The sequence below is a fragment of the Oncorhynchus kisutch genome, linkage group LG2, assembly GCF_002021735.2.
Source record: "Oncorhynchus kisutch isolate 150728-3 linkage group LG2, Okis_V2, whole genome shotgun sequence".
In the NCBI taxonomy this organism is placed as follows: domain Eukaryota; kingdom Metazoa; phylum Chordata; class Actinopteri; order Salmoniformes; family Salmonidae; genus Oncorhynchus; species Oncorhynchus kisutch.
Genome location: NC_034175.2, coordinates 72,202,274 through 72,221,167, shown reverse-complemented (window position 1 = coordinate 72,221,167; position 18,894 = coordinate 72,202,274). Strand labels below are relative to the sequence as shown.

The following is an 18,894-nucleotide window of genomic DNA, read 5'->3' as shown; positions in this document are numbered from 1 at the left end:
ACTAATTTTCTCTCTCTTTTCCATCGATCTGCCTTTTCTTTTCTCTCCTTGTCTCTTTCTGTCCATCTCTCTCATTGTCTCTATCTCTGTCCATCTCTCTCATTGTCTCTATCTCTGTCCACCTCTCTCATTGTCTCTATCTCTGTCCATCTCTCTCATTGTCTCTATCTCTGTCCATCTCTCTCATTGTCTCTCTCTGTCCATCTCTCTCATTGTCTCTCTCTGTCCATCTCTCTCATTGTCTCTCTCTGTCCATCTCTCTCATTGTCTCTTTCTGTCCATCTCTCTCATTGTCTCTATCTCTGTCCATCTCTCTCATTGTCTCTCTCTGTCCATCTCTCTCATTGTCTCTCTCTGTCCATCCCTCTCTCTCTGTCCTCCTCTCTCCTTTTCTCTCTCTGTCCATCCCTCTCTCTCTGTCCTCCTCTCTCATTGTCTCTCTCTGTCCATCTCTCTCATTGTCTCTCTCTGTCCTCCTCTCTCATTGTCTCTCTCTGTCCATCTCTCTCTCTCTGTACATCTCTCTCCTTTTATCTCTCTCTCTCTGTCCATCTCTCTCTCTTGCTCGCTCTCTCTGTCCATCACTTTTTTGTCTCTGCAGAGCGTTTAAAATCAACGAACTGAAGACGGAGGTGACAAACCGCTTGGCGATGTTGGAGAAGAGAGTTGAGCGTGAGTCACACAGTACTGTGTCTGTCTGTGTTTTTATTTCTCCCCAGAGTGGAGGCAGCCTCTTTCATCACAGTGAGTTTCTCCCCTAGAGAGGAAGCCTCTTATATCACAGTGAGTTTCTCCCCAGAGTGGAGGCAGCCTCTTATATCACAGTGAGTTTCTCCCCAGAGAGGAGGCAGCCTCTTACATCACAGTGAGTTTCTCCCCAGAGAGGAGGCAGCCTCTTATATCACAGTGAGTTTCTCCCCAGAGAGGAGGCAGCCTCTTACATCACAGTGAGTTTCTCCCCAGAGAGGAAGCAGCCTCTTATATCACAGTGCATGTCCAGCTACCTGCCACGGGGAATAGTAAGAGGACCGCAGAGCAGATACCCTGAAATGCAGACAATAGAAGAATGCAATATGGTCCTTTAAGATGCTTTGGTTATCAGGAAACTTTTAGTTAAAGCGTGACATACAATGATTCAAAATAACTCAAATGGAATACCATGCAGATGCCCTGAGAACCAAGCAGATGCCCTGAGAACCAAGCAGATGCCCTGAGAACCAAGCAGATGCCCTGAGAACCAAGCAGATGGCCTGAGAACCAAGCAGATGGCCTGAGAACCAAGCAAATGCCCTGAGAACCAAGCAGATGCCCTGAAACCGTAATACCAAGCATATGGCCTGAAACAGTATTCAGTATTACATTTACATTTGAGTAATCTCACCTTTTTAATTCAGCGAATAATCTAGCTGTTCAGTCACCTAGCTGTTCAGTAACCTAGACGTTCAGTAACCTAGCTGTTCAGTAACCTAGATGTTCAGTAACCTAGCTGTTCAGTAACCTAGATGTTCCGTAACCTAGATGTTCAGTAACCTAGATGTTCAGTAACCTAGCTGTTCAGTAACCTAGCTGTTCAGGAAACTAGCTGTTCAGGAAACTAGATGTTCAGTAACCTAGCTGTTCAGTAACCTAGATCTTCAGTAACCTAGCTGTTCAGTAACCTAGCTGTTCAGTAACTGTATGTGGTGCTCGCGGTGGTGTATGGGGCAATCGAACCCTCACCGAAACTGCAGTAAAGTGTGCAGTAAACATTGATGTATGTGAGAGGCATTTTTTTAATAGGTTCACTCGCCACTCATTAACTTGACTGGATGGGAAATAGAAATGGTAGCCCGGGAGATGGAGTCATGAAGAGAGGATGTTAAGGTCATGTAACCCCTGAAAGAGGGGGCATTTAACTATTTGGTAGCATTTCAATGAAGTGTTTTGTATTTATTATGGATCCCCATTAGCTGCTGCAGCTACTCTTCCTGGGATCCAGCAAAATTACGGCAGTTTATACCATTTTAAATACATTAAAATACATTCACAGATTTCACAACACAATGTGTGCCCTCAGGTCCCTATTCCACCACTAACACATATCTACAACACAATGTGTGCCCTCAGGTCCCTATTCCACCACTAACACATATCTACAACACAATGTGTGCCCTCAGGTCCCTATTCCACCACTAACACATATCTACAACACAATGTGTGCCCTCAGGTCCCTATTCCACCACTAACACATATCTACAACACAATGTGTGCCCTCAGGTCCCTATTCCACCACTAACACATATCTACAACACAATGTGTGCCCTCAGGTCCCTATTCCACCACTACGACATATCTACAACACAATGTGTGCCCTCAGGTCCCTATTCCACCACTACGACATATCTACAACACAATGTGTGCCCTCAGGTCCCTATTCCACCACTAACACATATCTACAACACAATGTGTGCCCTCAGGTCCCTATTCCACCACTACGACATATCTACAGTACTAAATCCATGTGTATGAATAGTGAGTATGTTATCGTGTGTGTGTGTGTGCGTGTGTGTGTGTGTGTGTGCGTGTGTCTGTGCCAAATGTTTGTGTTGCTTCACAGTCCCCGCTGTTCCATAAGGTGTTTTTTAAATCAAATTTTACTGCTTGCGACAGTTACTTGATGTGGAATAGAGTTCCATGTAGTCATGTCTCTATGTAGTACTGTGTGCCTCCCATAGTCTGTTCTGGACTTGGGGACTGTGAAGAGACCTCTTGTGGCATGTCTTGTGGGGTATGCATTGGTGGCTGAGCTGTGTGCCAATAGTTTAGACAGACCGCTCGGTGCATTCAATATGTCAATACCTCTCATAAATAAAAGTAGTGATGAAGTCAATCTCTCCTCCACTTTCAGCCAGGAGAGATTGACATGCATATTATTAATATTAGCTCTCTGTATACATCCAAGGGCCAGCCATGCTGCCCTGTTCTGAGACTATTGCAATTTTCCTGAGGCCTTTTTTGTGGCACCTGACCACACGACTGAACAGTAGTCAAGGTGCGACAAAACTAGGTCCTGTAGGACCTGCCTTGTTGATAGTGTTGTTAAGAAGGTAGAAACTAGGGCCTGTAGGACCTGCCTTGTTGATAGTGTTGTTAAGAAGGTAGAAACTAGGGCCTGTAGGACCTGCCTTGTTGATAGTGCTGTTAAGAAGGTAGAAACTAGAGCCTGTAGGACCTGCCTTGTTGATAGTGCTGTTAAGAAGGTAGAAACTAGGGCCTGTAGGACCTGCCTTGTTGATAGTGCTGTTAAGAAGGTAGAAACTAGGGCCTGTAGGACCTGCCTTGTTGATAGTGCTGTTAAGAAGGTAGAAACTAGGGCCTGTAGGACCTGCCTTGTTGATAGTGTTGTTAAGAAGGTAGAAACTAGGGCCTGTAGGACCTGCCTTGTTGATAGTGCTGTTAAGAAGGTAGAAAATAGAGCCTGTAGGACCTGCCTTGTTGATAGTGCTGTTAAGAAGGTAGAAACTAGGGCCTGTAGGACCTGCCTTGTTGATAGTGCTGTTAAGAAGGTAGAAACTAGGGCCTGTAGGACCTGCCTTGTTGATAGTGCTGTTAAGAAGGTAGAAACTAGGGCCTGTAGGACCTGCCTTGTTGATAGTGTTGTTAAGAAGGTAGAAACTAGAGCCTGTAGGACCTGCCTTGTTGATAGTGTTGTTAAGAAGGTAGAAACTAGAGCCTGTAGGACCTGCCTTGTTGATAGTGCTGTTAAGAAGGTAGAAACTAGGGCCTGTAGGACCTGCCTTGTTGATAGTGTTGTTAAGAAGGTAGAAACTAGAGCCTGTAGGACCTGCCTTGTTGATAGTGCTGTTAAGAAGGTAGAAACTAGGGCCTGTAGGACCTGCCTTGTTGATAGTGTTGTTAAGAAGGTAGAAACTAGAGCCTGTAGGACCTGCCTTGTTGATAGTGCTGTTAAGAAGGTAGAAACTAGGGCCTGTAGGACCTGCCTTGTTGATAGTGTTGTTAAGAAGGTAGAAACTAGGACCTGTAGGACCTGCCTTGTTGATAGTGTTGTTAAGAAGGTAGAAACTAGGGCCTGTAGGACCTGCCTTGTTGATAGTGTTGTTAAGAAGGTAGAAACTAGAGCCTGTAGGACCTGCCTTGTTGATAGTGTTGTTAAGAAGGTAGAAACTAGAGCCTGTAGGACCTGCCTTGTTGATAGTGCTGTTAAGAAGGTAGAAACTAGGGCCTGTAGGACCTGCCTTGTTGATAGTGTTGTTAAGAAGGTAGAAACTAGGGCCTGTAGGACCTGCCTTGTTGATAGTTCTGTTAAGAAGGTAGAAACTAGGGCCTGTAGGACCTGCCTTGTTGATAGTGTTGTTAAGAAGGTAGAAACTAGGGCCTGTAGGACCTGCCTTGTTGATAGTGTTGTTAAGAAGGTAGAAACTAGGACCTGTAGGACCTGCCTTGTTGATAGTGCTGTTAAGAAGGTAGAAACTAGGGCCTGTAGGACCTGCCTTGTTGATAGTGTTGTTAAGAAGGTAGAAACTAGGGCCTGTAGGACCTGCCTTGTTGATAGTGTTGTTAAGAAGGTAGAAACTAGGGCCTGTAGGACCTGCCTTGTTGATAGTTCTGTTAAGAAGGTAGAAACTAGGGCCTGTAGGACCTGCCTTGTTGATAGTTCTGTTAAGAAGGTAGAAACTAGGGCCTGTAGGACCTGCCTTGTTGATAGTTCTGTTAAGAAGGTAGAAACTAGGGCCTGTAGGACCTGCCTTGTTGATAGTGTTGTTAAGAAGGTAGAAACTAGGGCCTGTAGGACCTGCCTTGTTGATAGTGCTGTTAAGAAGGTAGAAACTAGAGCCTGTAGGACCTGCCTTGTTGATAGTGCTGTTAAGAAGGTAGAAACTAGGGCCTGTAGGACCTGCCTTGTTGATAGTGTTGTTAAGAAGGTAGAAACTAGGGCCTGTAGGACCTGCCTTGTTGATAGTTCTGTTAAGAAGGTAGAAACTAGGGCCTGTAGGACCTGCCTTGTTGATAGTTCTGTTAAGAAGGTAGAAACTAGGGCCTGTAGGACCTGCCTTGTTGATAGTGTTGTTAAGAAGGTAGAAACTAGGGCCTGTAGGACCTGCCTTGTTGATAGTGTTGTTAAGAAGGTAGAAACTAGGGCCTGTAGGACCTGCCTTGTTGATAGTGTTGTTAAGAAGGTAGAAACTAGAGCCTGTAGGACCTGCCTTGTTGATAGTGTTGTTAAGAAGGTAGAAACTAGGGCCTGTAGGACCTGCCTTGTTGATAGTGTTGTTAAGAAGGTAGAAACTAGGGCCTGTAGGACCTGCCTTGTTGATAGTTCTGTTAAGAAGGTAGAAACTAGGACCTGTAGGACCTGCCTTGTTGATAGTGCTGTTAAGAAGGTAGAAACTAGGGCCTGTAGGACCTGCCTTGTTGATAGTGTTGTTAAGAAGGTAGAAACTAGAGCCTGTAGGACCTGCCTTGTTGATAGTGCTGTTAAGAAGGTAGAAACTAGGGCCTGTAGGACCTGCCTTGTTGATAGTGCTGTTAAGAAGGTAGAAACTAGGACCTGTAGGACCTGCCTTGTTGATAGTGTTGTTAAGAAGGTAGAAACTAGGGCCTGTAGGACCTGCCTTGTTGATAGTGCTGTTAAGAAGGTAGAAACTAGGGCCTGTAGGACCTGCCTTGTTGATAGTGCTGTTAAGAAGGTAGAAACTAGGGCCTGTAGGACCTGCCTTGTTGATAGTGCTGTTAAGAAGGTAGAAACTAGGGCCTGTAGGACCTGCCTTGTTGATAGTGCTGTTAAGAAGGTAGAAACTAGGGCCTGTAGGACCTGCCTTGTTGATAGTGTTGTTAAGAAGGTAGAAACTAGGGCCTGTAGGACCTGCCTTGTTGATAGTGTTGTTAAGAAGGTAGAAACTAGGGCCTGTAGGACCTGCCTTGTTGATAGTGTTGTTAAGAAGGTAGAAACTAGGGCCTGTAGGACCTGCCTTGTTGATAGTGTTGTTAAGAAGGTAGAAACTAGGGCCTGTAGGACCTGCCTTGTTGATAGTGTTGTTAAGAAGGTAGAAACTAGGGCCTGTAGGACCTGCCTTGTTGATAGTGTTGTTAAGAAGGTAGAAACTAGAGCCTGTAGGACCTGCCTTGTTGATAGTGCTGTTAAGAAGGTAGAAACTAGGGCCTGTAGGACCTGCCTTGTTGATAGTGTTGTTAAGAAGGTAGAAACTAGAGCCTGTAGGACCTGCCTTGTTGATAGTGCTGTTAAGAAGGTAGAAACTAGGGCCTGTAGGACCTGCCTTGTTGATAGTGTTGTTAAGAAGGTAGAAACTAGGACCTGTAGGACCTGCCTTGTTGATAGTGTTGTTAAGAAGGTAGAAACTAGGGCCTGTAGGACCTGCCTTGTTGATAGTGTTGTTAAGAAGGTAGAAACTAGAGCCTGTAGGACCTGCCTTGTTGATAGTGTTGTTAAGAAGGTAGAAACTAGAGCCTGTAGGACCTGCCTTGTTGATAGTGCTGTTAAGAAGGTAGAAACTAGGGCCTGTAGGACCTGCCTTGTTGATAGTGTTGTTAAGAAGGTAGAAACTAGGGCCTGTAGGACCTGCCTTGTTGATAGTTCTGTTAAGAAGGTAGAAACTAGGGCCTGTAGGACCTGCCTTGTTGATAGTGTTGTTAAGAAGGTAGAAACTAGGGCCTGTAGGACCTGCCTTGTTGATAGTGTTGTTAAGAAGGTAGAAACTAGGACCTGTAGGACCTGCCTTGTTGATAGTGCTGTTAAGAAGGTAGAAACTAGGGCCTGTAGGACCTGCCTTGTTGATAGTGTTGTTAAGAAGGTAGAAACTAGGGCCTGTAGGACCTGCCTTGTTGATAGTGTTGTTAAGAAGGTAGAAACTAGGGCCTGTAGGACCTGCCTTGTTGATAGTTCTGTTAAGAAGGTAGAAACTAGGGCCTGTAGGACCTGCCTTGTTGATAGTTCTGTTAAGAAGGTAGAAACTAGGGCCTGTAGGACCTGCCTTGTTGATAGTTCTGTTAAGAAGGTAGAAACTAGGGCCTGTAGGACCTGCCTTGTTGATAGTGTTGTTAAGAAGGTAGAAACTAGGGCCTGTAGGACCTGCCTTGTTGATAGTGCTGTTAAGAAGGTAGAAACTAGAGCCTGTAGGACCTGCCTTGTTGATAGTGCTGTTAAGAAGGTAGAAACTAGGGCCTGTAGGACCTGCCTTGTTGATAGTGTTGTTAAGAAGGTAGAAACTAGGGCCTGTAGGACCTGCCTTGTTGATAGTTCTGTTAAGAAGGTAGAAACTAGGGCCTGTAGGACCTGCCTTGTTGATAGTGTTGTTAAGAAGGTAGAAACTAGAGCCTGTAGGACCTGCCTTGTTGATAGTGCTGTTAAGAAGGTAGAAACTAGGGCCTGTAGGACCTGCCTTGTTGATAGTGCTGTTAAGAAGGTAGAAACTAGGACCTGTAGGACCTGCCTTGTTGATAGTGTTGTTAAGAAGGTAGAAACTAGGGCCTGTAGGACCTGCCTTGTTGATAGTGCTGTTAAGAAGGTAGAAACTAGGGCCTGTAGGACCTGCCTTGTTGATAGTGCTGTTAAGAAGGTAGAAACTAGGGCCTGTAGGACCTGCCTTGTTGATAGTGCTGTTAAGAAGGTAGAAACTAGGGCCTGTAGGACCTGCCTTGTTGATAGTGCTGTTAAGAAGGTAGAAACTAGGGCCTGTAGGACCTGCCTTGTTGATAGTGTTGTTAAGAAGGTAGAAACTAGGGCCTGTAGGACCTGCCTTGTTGATAGTGTTGTTAAGAAGGTAGAAACTAGGGCCTGTAGGACCTGCCTTGTTGATAGTGTTGTTAAGAAGGTAGAAACTAGGGCCTGTAGGACCTGCCTTGTTGATAGTGTTGTTAAGAAGGTAGAAACTAGGGCCTGTAGGACCTGCCTTGTTGATAGTGTTGTTAAGAAGGTAGAAACTAGGGCCTGTAGGACCTGCCTTGTTGATAGTGTTGTTAAGAAGGTAGAAACTAGAGCCTGTAGGACCTGCCTTGTTGATAGTGCTGTTAAGAAGGTAGAAACTAGGGCCTGTAGGACCTGCCTTGTTGATAGTGTTGTTAAGAAGGTAGAAACTAGAGCCTGTAGGACCTGCCTTGTTGATAGTTCTGTTAAGAAGGTAGAAACTAGGGCCTGTAGGACCTGCCTTGTTGATAGTGTTGTTAAGAAGGTAGAAACTAGGGCCTGTAGGACCTGCCTTGTTGATAGTGCTGTTAAGAAGGTAGAAACTAGAGCCTGTAGGACCTGCCTTGTTGATAGTGCTGTTAAGAAGGTAGAAACTAGGGCCTGTAGGACCTGCCTTGTTGATAGTGTTGTTAAGAAGGTAGAAACTAGGGCCTGTAGGACCTGCCTTGTTGATAGTTCTGTTAAGAAGGTAGAAACTAGGGCCTGTAGGACCTGCCTTGTTGATAGTGTTGTTAAGAAGGTAGAAACTAGAGCCTGTAGGACCTGCCTTGTTGATAGTGCTGTTAAGAAGGTAGAAACTAGGGCCTGTAGGACCTGCCTTGTTGATAGTGCTGTTAAGAAGGTAGAAACTAGGACCTGTAGGACCTGCCTTGTTGATAGTGTTGTTAAGAAGGTAGAAACTAGGGCCTGTAGGACCTGCCTTGTTGATAGTGCTGTTAAGAAGGTAGAAACTAGGGCCTGTAGGACCTGCCTTGTTGATAGTGCTGTTAAGAAGGTAGAAACTAGGGCCTGTAGGACCTGCCTTGTTGATAGTGCTGTTAAGAAGGTAGAAACTAGGGCCTGTAGGACCTGCCTTGTTGATAGTGCTGTTAAGAAGGTAGAAACTAGGGCCTGTAGGACCTGCCTTGTTGATAGTGTTGTTAAGAAGGTAGAAACTAGGGCCTGTAGGACCTGCCTTGTTGATAGTGTTGTTAAGAAGGTAGAAACTAGGGCCTGTAGGACCTGCCTTGTTGATAGTGTTGTTAAGAAGGTAGAAACTAGGGCCTGTAGGACCTGCCTTGTTGATAGTGTTGTTAAGAAGGTAGAAACTAGGGCCTGTAGGACCTGCCTTGTTGATAGTGTTGTTAAGAAGGTAGAAACTAGGGCCTGTAGGACCTGCCTTGTTGATAGTGTTGTTAAGAAGGTAGAAACTAGAGCCTGTAGGACCTGCCTTGTTGATAGTGCTGTTAAGAAGGTAGAAACTAGGGCCTGTAGGACCTGCCTTGTTGATAGTGTTGTTAAGAAGGTAGAAACTAGAGCCTGTAGGACCTGCCTTGTTGATAGTGTTGTTAAGAAGGTAGAAACTAGAGCCTGTAGGACCTGCCTTGTTGATAGTGTTGTTAAGAAGGTAGAAACTAGAGCCTGTAGGACCTGCCTTGTTGATAGTGCTGTTAAGAAGGTAGAAACTAGGGCCTGTAGGACCTGCCTTGTTGATAGTGTTGTTAAGAAGGTAGAAACTAGGGCCTGTAGGACCTGCCTTGTTGATAGTTCTGTTAAGAAGGTAGAAACTAGGGCCTGTAGGACCTGCCTTGTTGATAGTGTTGTTAAGAAGGTAGAAACTAGGGCCTGTAGGACCTGCCTTGTTGATAGTGTTGTTAAGAAGGTAGAAACTAGGACCTGTAGGACCTGCCTTGTTGATAGTGCTGTTAAGAAGGTAGAAACTAGGGCCTGTAGGACCTGCCTTGTTGATAGTGTTGTTAAGAAGGTAGAAACTAGGGCCTGTAGGACCTGCCTTGTTGATAGTGCTGTTAAGAAGGTAGAAACTAGGGCCTGTAGGACCTGCCTTGTTGATAGTGTTGTTAAGAAGGTAGAAACTAGGGCCTGTAGGACCTGCCTTGTTGATAGTGTTGTTAAGAAGGTAGAAACTAGGGCCTGTAGGACCTGCCTTGTTGATAGTGTTGTTAAGAAGGTAGAAACTAGGGCCTGTAGGACCTGCCTTGTTGATAGTTCTGTTAAGAAGGTAGAAACTAGGGCCTGTAGGACCTGCCTTGTTGATAGTGTTGTTAAGAAGGTAGAAACTAGGGCCTGTAGGACCTGCCTTGTTGATAGTGTTGTTAAGAAGGTAGAAACTAGGGCCTGTAGGACCTGCCTTGTTGATAGTGTTGTTAAGAAGGTAGAAACTAGGGCCTGTAGGACCTGCCTTGTTGATAGTGTTGTTAAGAAGGTAGAAACTAGAGCCTGTAGGACCTGCCTTGTTGATAGTTCTGTTAAGAAGGTAGAAACTAGGGCCTGTAGGACCTGCCTTGTTGATAGTGTTGTTAAGAAGGTAGAAACTAGGGCCTGTAGGACCTGCCTTGTTGATAGTGTTGTTAAGAAGGTAGAAACTAGGGCCTGTAGGACCTGCCTTGTTGATAGTGCTGTTAAGAAGGTAGAAACTAGGGCCTGTAGGACCTGCCTTGTTGATAGTGCTGTTAAGAAGGTAGAAACTAGGGCCTGTAGGACCTGCCTTGTTGATAGTGTTGTTAAGAAGGTAGAAACTAGGGCCTGTAGGACCTGCCTTGTTGATAGTGTTGTTAAGAAGGTAGAAACTAGGGCCTGTAGGACCTGCCTTGTTGATAGTGTTGTTAAGAAGGTAGAAACTAGGGCCTGTAGGACCTGCCTTGTTGATAGTGCTGTTAAGAAGGTAGAAACTAGAGCCTGTAGGACCTGCCTTGTTGATAGTGCTGTTAAGAAGGTAGAAACTAGGGCCTGTAGGACCTGCCTTGTTGATAGTGTTGTTAAGAAGGTAGAAACTAGGGCCTGTAGGACCTGCCTTGTTGATAGTGCTGTTAAGAAGGTAGAAACTAGGGCCTGTAGGACCTGCCTTGTTGATAGTGTTGTTAAGAAGGTAGAAACTAGGGCCTGTAGGACCTGCCTTGTTGATAGTGTTGTTAAGAAGGTAGAAACTAGGGCCTGTAGGACCTGCCTTGTTGATAGTGCTGTTAAGAAGGTAGAAACTAGGGCCTGTAGGACCTGCCTTGTTGATAGTGCTGTTAAGAAGGTAGAAACTAGGGCCTGTAGGACCTGCCTTGTTGATAGTGTTGTTAAGAAGGTAGAAACTAGGGCCTGTAGGACCTGCCTTGTTGATAGTGCTGTTAAGAAGGTAGAAACTAGGGCCTGTAGGACCTGCCTTGTTGATAGTGTTGTTAAGAAGGTAGAAACTAGGGCCTGTAGGACCTGCCTTGTTGATAGTGTTGTTAAGAAGGTAGAAACTAGGGCCTGTAGGACCTGCCTTGTTGATAGTGCTGTTAAGAAGGTAGAAACTAGGGCCTGTAGGACCTGCCTTGTTGATAGTGCTGTTAAGAAGGTAGAAACTAGGACCTGTAGGACCTGCCTTGTTGATAGTGCTGTTAAGAAGGTAGAAACTAGGGCCTGTAGGACCTGCCTTGTTGATAGTTCTGTTAAGAAGGTAGAAACTAGGGCCTGTAGGACCTGCCTTGTTGATAGTGTTGTTAAGAAGGTAGAAACTAGGGCCTGTAGGACCTGCCTTGTTGATAGTGTTGTTAAGAAGGTAGAAACTAGGGCCTGTAGGACCTGCCTTGTTGATAGTGTTGTTAAGAAGGTAGAAACTAGGGCCTGTAGGACCTGCCTTGTTGATAGTGTTGTTAAGAAGGTAGAAACTAGGGCCTGTAGGACCTGCCTTGTTGATAGTGTTGTTAAGAAGGTAGAAACTAGGGCCTGTAGGACCTGCCTTGTTGATAGTGCTGTTAAGAAGGTAGAAACTAGGGCCTGTAGGACCTGCCTTGTTGATAGTGTTGTTAAGAAGGTAGAAACTAGGGCCTGTAGGACCTGCCTTGTTGATAGTGTTGTTAAGAAGGTAGAAACTAGGGCCTGTAGGACCTGCCTTGTTGATAGTGTTGTTAAGAAGGTAGAAACTAGGGCCTGTAGGACCTGCCTTGTTGATAGTGCTGTTAAGAAGGTAGAAACTAGGGCCTGTAGGACCTGCCTTGTTGATAGTGTTGTTAAGAAGGTAGAAACTAGGGCCTGTAGGACCTGCCTTGTTGATAGTGTTGTTAAGAAGGTAGAAACTAGGGCCTGTAGGACCTGCCTTGTTGATAGTGTTGTTAAGAAGGTAGAAACTAGGGCCTGTAGGACCTGCCTTGTTGATAGTGTTGTTAAGAAGGTAGAAACTAGGGCCTGTAGGACCTGCCTTGTTGATAGTGCTGTTAAGAAGGTAGAAACTAGGGCCTGTAGGACCTGCCTTGTTGATAGTGCTGTTAAGAAGGTAGAAACTAGGGCCTGTAGGACCTGCCTTGTTGATAGTGCTGTTAAGAAGGTAGAAACTAGGGCCTGTAGGACCTGCCTTGTTGATAGTGTTGTTAAGAAGGTAGAAACTAGGGCCTGTAGGACCTGCCTTGTTGATAGTGTTGTTAAGAAGGTAGAAACTAGGGCCTGTAGGACCTGCCTTGTTGATAGTGCTGTTAAGAAGGTAGAAACTAGGGCCTGTAGGACCTGCCTTGTTGATAGTTCTGTTAAGAAGGTAGAAACTAGGGCCTGTAGGACCTGCCTTGTTGATAGTGCTGTTAAGAAGGTAGAAACTAGGGCCTGTAGGACCTGCCTTGTTGATAGTGCTGTTAAGAAGGTAGAAACTAGGGCCTGTAGGACCTGCCTTGTTGATAGTGCTGTTAAGAAGGTAGAAACTAGGGCCTGTAGGACCTGCCTTGTTGATAGTGTTGTTAAGAAGACAGAGCATTTCTTTATTATGTACAGACTTCTGCCCACCTTAGCTACGACTGCATCAATATGTTTTGACCATGACAGTTTACAATCTAGTGTTACTCCAAGCAGTTTAGTCATCTCAACTTGCTCAATTTCCACATTATTTATTACAAGATTTAGTTGAGGTTTAGGGTTTAGTGAGAGTGTTTTGTTCCAAATACGATGCTTTTAGTTTTATAAATATTTAGGGCTAACTTATTCCTTGCCACCCACTCTGAAACTAACTGTAGCTCTGTAGTTTTACAGTCATCAGTTTTGAGCTATTTAGCAATGCAACTTTGTTAAGCTTTAAAACTTACTTGTGTCTAGTGGTTGTTATACAGTGATTTTGACATTTCAAATTGTCTTACAAACAAAATCTTCCACTAACTTACAGAATCTGGGTCTTTAATTTGATCTTTGAGTCCTGTTGTGTAACACAATAGACTGACATATCAGGTAGATGCCTGCCCCTGCCCGTCATACATTCTCTAGAGTCCATTCCTCTTGTCACGGATCCCTCCGGTAATGTTGCTCATTCCGTGCACCAGTTTCAGAGGTCTACTTCACCGGCCTCAAGGAACTGAACTGTTGATTACGTACACCTGGTGCCCATTTCTCAATGATTAGTAATTGTATAAGTGTGCCCTTTGGTTCACCATTGGGCTGTTGATTTATTGTTCCAATGGTCCGTTGGGTTGTGTGAGTAGCTATGCGTCGTTTCAGCTTCTGTGCTGCGTGTATTGTGCAAATGATTAGGGGTCCTGTCCCGTGTTGTGTACTTGTGTTTTCGGGTCTCGCTCCATTTTATTTATTTGAGGTACTCCTCGCTCTTTTGTTTTGGTTTTCAACCCTGTGTTTTGTTGCGTGTTTTTTGTCTTCGTCCCTGTGACATGGCACGCTGTAATTTGGATCAATAAAATCCCCTATTACGCATTACTGCGCCTGTCTCCCGATCCATTTATACCCTTATTATTCTCCTCTTGTCTAGACCAGTGTTTTCCAACCCTGGTCCTCCAGTAACCCCAACAGTACACATTGCTGTTGTAGCGCTGGACAGACACCACTCATTCTGGGGCGGCAGGGTAGCCTAGCGGTTAGAGCGTTGGACTAGTAACCGAAAGGTTGCAAGTTCGAATCGCCGAGCTGACAAGGTACAAATCTGTCATTCTGCCCCTGAACAGGCAGTTAACCCACTGTTCCTAGGCCGTCATTGAAAATAAGAATTTGTTCTTAACTGACTTGCCTAGTAAAATAAAGGTAAAATATATATTTTTTAATTCAGCTCATTGAGGGCTTGCTGACTAGTTGACACATTTAATCAGGTGTACTTATTGGGGGTACTGGAAGACCAGGGTTGAGAAACACTGGTCTAGACTATTGGATTAGAGAAGTTAACTAGGTCACATGTTACTAGCTATGTTCTCTACTATAGTTTAACAGGCTTCTGGACTCGTTATTTGCCGGTACATTCAACATGCAGAAATCACATAGGAATTAGTGGGAGATATGCATTGTCATAGACGTATACAACGCTAGCTGTAGCCTTGACATGGCTAGCCTCCACTAAACACCATAATAACGGAGGTTAGCTAAATCAAAGGCTATGCTAGCTGTTCTTGACTCTATAGTTAAAACTACTGCTGCTTCCTAGTTCTACCCATTTCATCTATTTCTGTCCTTTTTTGTTGTGTGCCAGGAAGTTAGTTTACACACTGTCCTACACTGTGCTCAAAGGATTTTCTTTGATTTAATGTATTAATTGTCTGTAATCACATTGTAAACAGGCCTTTAAAATAAAATCGATAAAGATCGTTTGCTATTATTCATTCCAGTTAAGTCCTGGTAGTAGAGTTATTTTGTTGCAGCCTGCTGTTTCAGAGGCCTCTACGGCCTTCAGCTGTTCTGTCACAATTTGTTCCGTACACAGCTTCGCTGTGCAGTCCAGTGGGAACATTTAATCAGTAATCAATCTTTAATCATTACATCGTCGTCCTTCACTGTAAAGTACTGCTACTGTCATGGCCGCGTGGTGTTTGTTCTGGTTTGACTGGATGCCTCGAGGTCTTTGGTGGAACACCCTGAACCCAGATTTAAACCATTGTGAAATTGTGTGTGAGTGCATGCATGTGTGAATGCGTGTGTGTGTGTGTGTGAGATTTCTGACTCCCTTCATCCCCCACATTCTGAACTACAAACAGCAGATTTCACAATGACACCTACGTAAACAGGAAACAAGCCAACAGCTGCTAACAGGCAAATGATGTACACTGACAGGCAGCATTACATTAATACACACTTTAACACAATGGTCCCGTGTCCTCATAACAACCTTCTCTGATCTCTCAGTCACAGTGGCAACCCCACGGTTGTTACGGAGACAACGTACGAGCGGACGGGTCTCCCATGGAGACTGAGCTCTCAGTCCACAAAGATTCATCCTCCCCTTGCTCTACATTATTTTTTGTTTTCTCCCCCAAGAGGTCAGCCTTATGGCTACATATACTAATGGGAGGCATCAATCAAAGACATTGATTCAGGGATTTCTTTATCTACTCGGGACATAACCTTGTCCCCAGGTTTGAGAGAGACGTCTGAGGACGAGATTACTTGGGACATGCTTCTATCAAACACAATTTGCAGAGGAGCATCGCAGAACAATTTGCATTGCAGAAAAGCACAGTGCAGAAAATAAAGATATTAGGCCCTGATCTACGGATTTCACATGACTCGGAATACAGGTATGCTTCTGTTGGTCACAGAAACTTTAAAAAACAGGTAGGGGCGTGGATGAGAAAACCAGTCAGTATCTGGTGTGACCACCATTTGCCTCATGCAGCGCAACACATCTCCTTCTCATAGAGTTGATCAGGCTGTTGATTGTCGCCTGTGGAATGTTGTCCCACTCTTCTTCAATGACTGTGCGAAGTTGCTGGCCTGAACTGGAACATGCTGTCGTACACGTCGATCCAGAGCATCCCAAACATGCTCAATGGTTGACATGTCTGGAGAATATACATGATTTTTACATCAAGGGGCCTTGCATTATCATGCTGAAACATGAGGTGATGGCGGTGGATGAATGGCACAACAATGGGCCTCAGGATCTCGTCACGCTATCTCTATGCATTCAAATCGTCATAGATAAAAATGCAATTGTGTTCGTTGTCCGTAGCTTATGCCTTCCCATACCATAACCCCACTGCCATCATGGAGCACTCTGTTCACAACTGCTCGCCCACACAATGCAGGGTAGCCTAGTGGTTAGAGCATTGGACTAGTAACCGGAAGGTTGCAAGTTCAAACCCCCGAGCTGACAAGGTACAAATCTGTCGTTCTGCCCCCTGAACAGGCAGTTATCCCACTGTTCCTAGGCCGTCATTGAAAATAAGAATTTGTTCTTAACTGACTTGCCTGGTTAAATAAAGGTAAAATAAATTAAATGCCATACACGTGGTTAGCTGTTGTGAGGCCGTTTGGGAGGGCATAAGCACACCCACTTGGGAGCCAGACACAGCCAATCAGAATATGTTTCCCCCACAAATGGCTGTATTACAGACAGAAATACTCCTGAGCACCCCTCCTCCCCCTCCTCAGATGATCCCGCAGGTGAAGAAGCCGAATGTGGAGGTCCTGGGCTGGCATGGTTGCACGTGGTCTGTGGTTGTGAGGCCAATTGGGTGTAGTCCCAAATTCTCTAAAACAATGTTGGAGAAGACTTTTGGTTGTGGAATTGAACGATCTGACAGCTCTGGTGACCATTGCTGCAGTCAGCATGCCATTTGCACACACTTGAAACATCTGTGGCTTTGTGTTGTTTGACAAAACCTTCACAGTTTAGAGTGGCCTTTTATTGTCCCCAGCACAAGGTGCAACGGCGTAATGATCATGCTGTTTCATCAGTTTCTTGATATGCCACACCTGTCAGGTGGATGGATTATCTTGGCAAATGAGAAATGCTCACTAACAGATTTGTAAACTAATTTGTACACAACATTTAAGAGAAATAAGCTTTTTGTGCAAATCAAATCCAATTTTATTGGTCACATACAGCAGATGTTAATGTGAGTTTAGCGAAATGCTTGTGCTTTTAGTTCCGCCAATGCAGTAATATCTAACAAGTAATCTAACAATTTCACAACAACTACCTTTTACACACAAGTGTAAAGGAATGAATAAGAATATGTACATATAAATATATCAATGAGCGATGGCCGAACGGCATAGGCAAGATGCAGTAGATGGTATAGAGTACAGTATATACATATGAGATGAGTAATATAGGGTATGTAATCATTATATAAAGTGGCATTGTTTAAAGTGACTAGTGATACATTTATTACATCAAATTATTAAAGTGGCTAGAGATTTGAGTCAGTATGTTGGCAGCAGCCACTCTGTCACGACTTCTACCGAAGTCGTTGCCTCTCCTTGTTCGGGCGGTGCTCGGCGTTCGACGTCACCGGTCTTCTAGCCATCATTGATCCTTTTTTCATTTTCCATTGGTTTTGTCTTGTCTTCCCACACACCTGTTTTCAATCCCATTCATTACCTGTTGTGTATTTAACCCTCTGTTTCCCCTCATGTCTTTGTCAGAGATTGTTTTATTGTCAGTGTAGTGTGATTATTGTATAGGTGCGCGTCGGGTCCTCATACCCATGTTAGTGTGTTTATGTACATTTAGTGTTATGGAGCATACTCTGTGGACTTTATTAAAAGACTCCATTTTACACTCCATTTGAATCTCCTGCGCCTGACTTCCCTGCCACCTATTACACCTATGCATGACACACTCAATGTTAGTGGTGGCTGTTTAACAGTCTGATGGCCTTGAGATAGAAGCTATTTTTCAGTCTCTCGGTCCCAGCTTTGATGCACCTGTACCGACCTCGCCTTCTGGATGATAGCGGGGTGAACAGGCAGTGGCTCGGGTGGTTGTTGTCCTTGATGATCTTTTTGGCCTTCCTGTGACATTGGGTGGTGTAGGTGTCCTGGAGGGCAGGTAGTTTGCCCCCAGTGATGCGTTGTGCAGACCTCTCTACCCTCTGGAGAGCCTTACGGTTATGGGCGGAGCAGTTGTCATACCAGGCTGTGATACAGCCCGACAGGATGCTCTCGATTGTGCATCTGTAGAAGTTTGTGAGTGCTTTTGGTGACAAGCCAAATTGCTTCAGCCTCCTGAGGTTGAAGAGGCGCTGTTGCGCCTTCTTCACCACGCTGTCTCTGTGGGTGGACCATTTCAGTTTGTCTGTGACATGTACGCAGAGGAATTTAAAACTTTCCACCTTCTCCACTACTGTCCCGTCGATGTGGATAGGGGGGAGCTCCCTCTGCTGTTTCCTGAAGTCCACAATCATTTCCTTTGTAGTGTTGACGTTGAATGTGAGGTTATTTTCCTGACACCACACTCCGAGGGCCCTCATCTCCTCCCTGTAGGCCGTTTCTTCGTTGTTGGTAATCAAGCCTACCACTGTAGTGTCGTCTGCCAACTTGATGATGGAGTTGGAGGTGTGCATGGCCACACAGTCATGGGTGAACAGGGAGTACAGGGGAGGGCTGAGAAGGCATCCTTGTGGGGCCCCAGTGTTGAGGATCAGAGGGGGGTGGATGTTGTTTCTTACCCTCACCAGTAATGTGTTGTATTGGATTTGCCCCAAACACAACACTTTGTATTCAGAACAAAAAGGGAATTTCTTTGCCACATTGTTTGCAGTTTTAGTTTAGTGCCTTATTGCAAACAGGATGCATGTTTTGGAATGTTTTTATTCTGTACAGGCTTCCTTCTTTTCACTCTGTCATTTAGGTTAGTATTGTGGAATAACTACAATGTTGTTGATTCAGTTTTCTTCTATCACAGCCATTAAACTCTGTAACTGTTTTAAAGTCACCATTGGCCTCATGGTGAAAATCCCTGAGCGGTTTCCTTGCTCTCCGGCAACTGAGTTAGGAAGGATGCCTGTATCTTTGTAGTGACTGGTTGTATTGATACAACATCCTAAGTGTAATTAATAACTTCACCAGGCTCAAAGGGATATTCAATGTCTGCTTTTTTACCCATCTACCAACATGTGCCCTTCTTTGCAAGGCATTGGAAAACCTTCCTGGTCTTTGTGGTTGAATATGTGTTTGAAATTCACTGCTCGACTGAGGGACCTTACAGATAATTGCGTGTGGGGTACAGAGATGAGATTGTCATTCAAAAATCATGTCAAATACTATTATTGCACACAGAGTGAGTCCATGCAACTTAATATGTG

The 18,894-nt window shown here is 44.7% G+C and overlaps 1 protein-coding gene across 1 annotated transcript in view; it reads left to right on the top strand.

The window, feature by feature from the left end:
- pde9aa (phosphodiesterase 9aa) overlaps positions 1-18,894 on the top strand; it is a 46,849-nt gene that overhangs the window by 13,863 nt on the left and 14,092 nt on the right. The window contains 1 exon segment of the mRNA XM_031802341.1: positions 602-672. Within this exon segment, the coding sequence (XP_031658201.1) occupies positions 602-672 (71 nt within the window).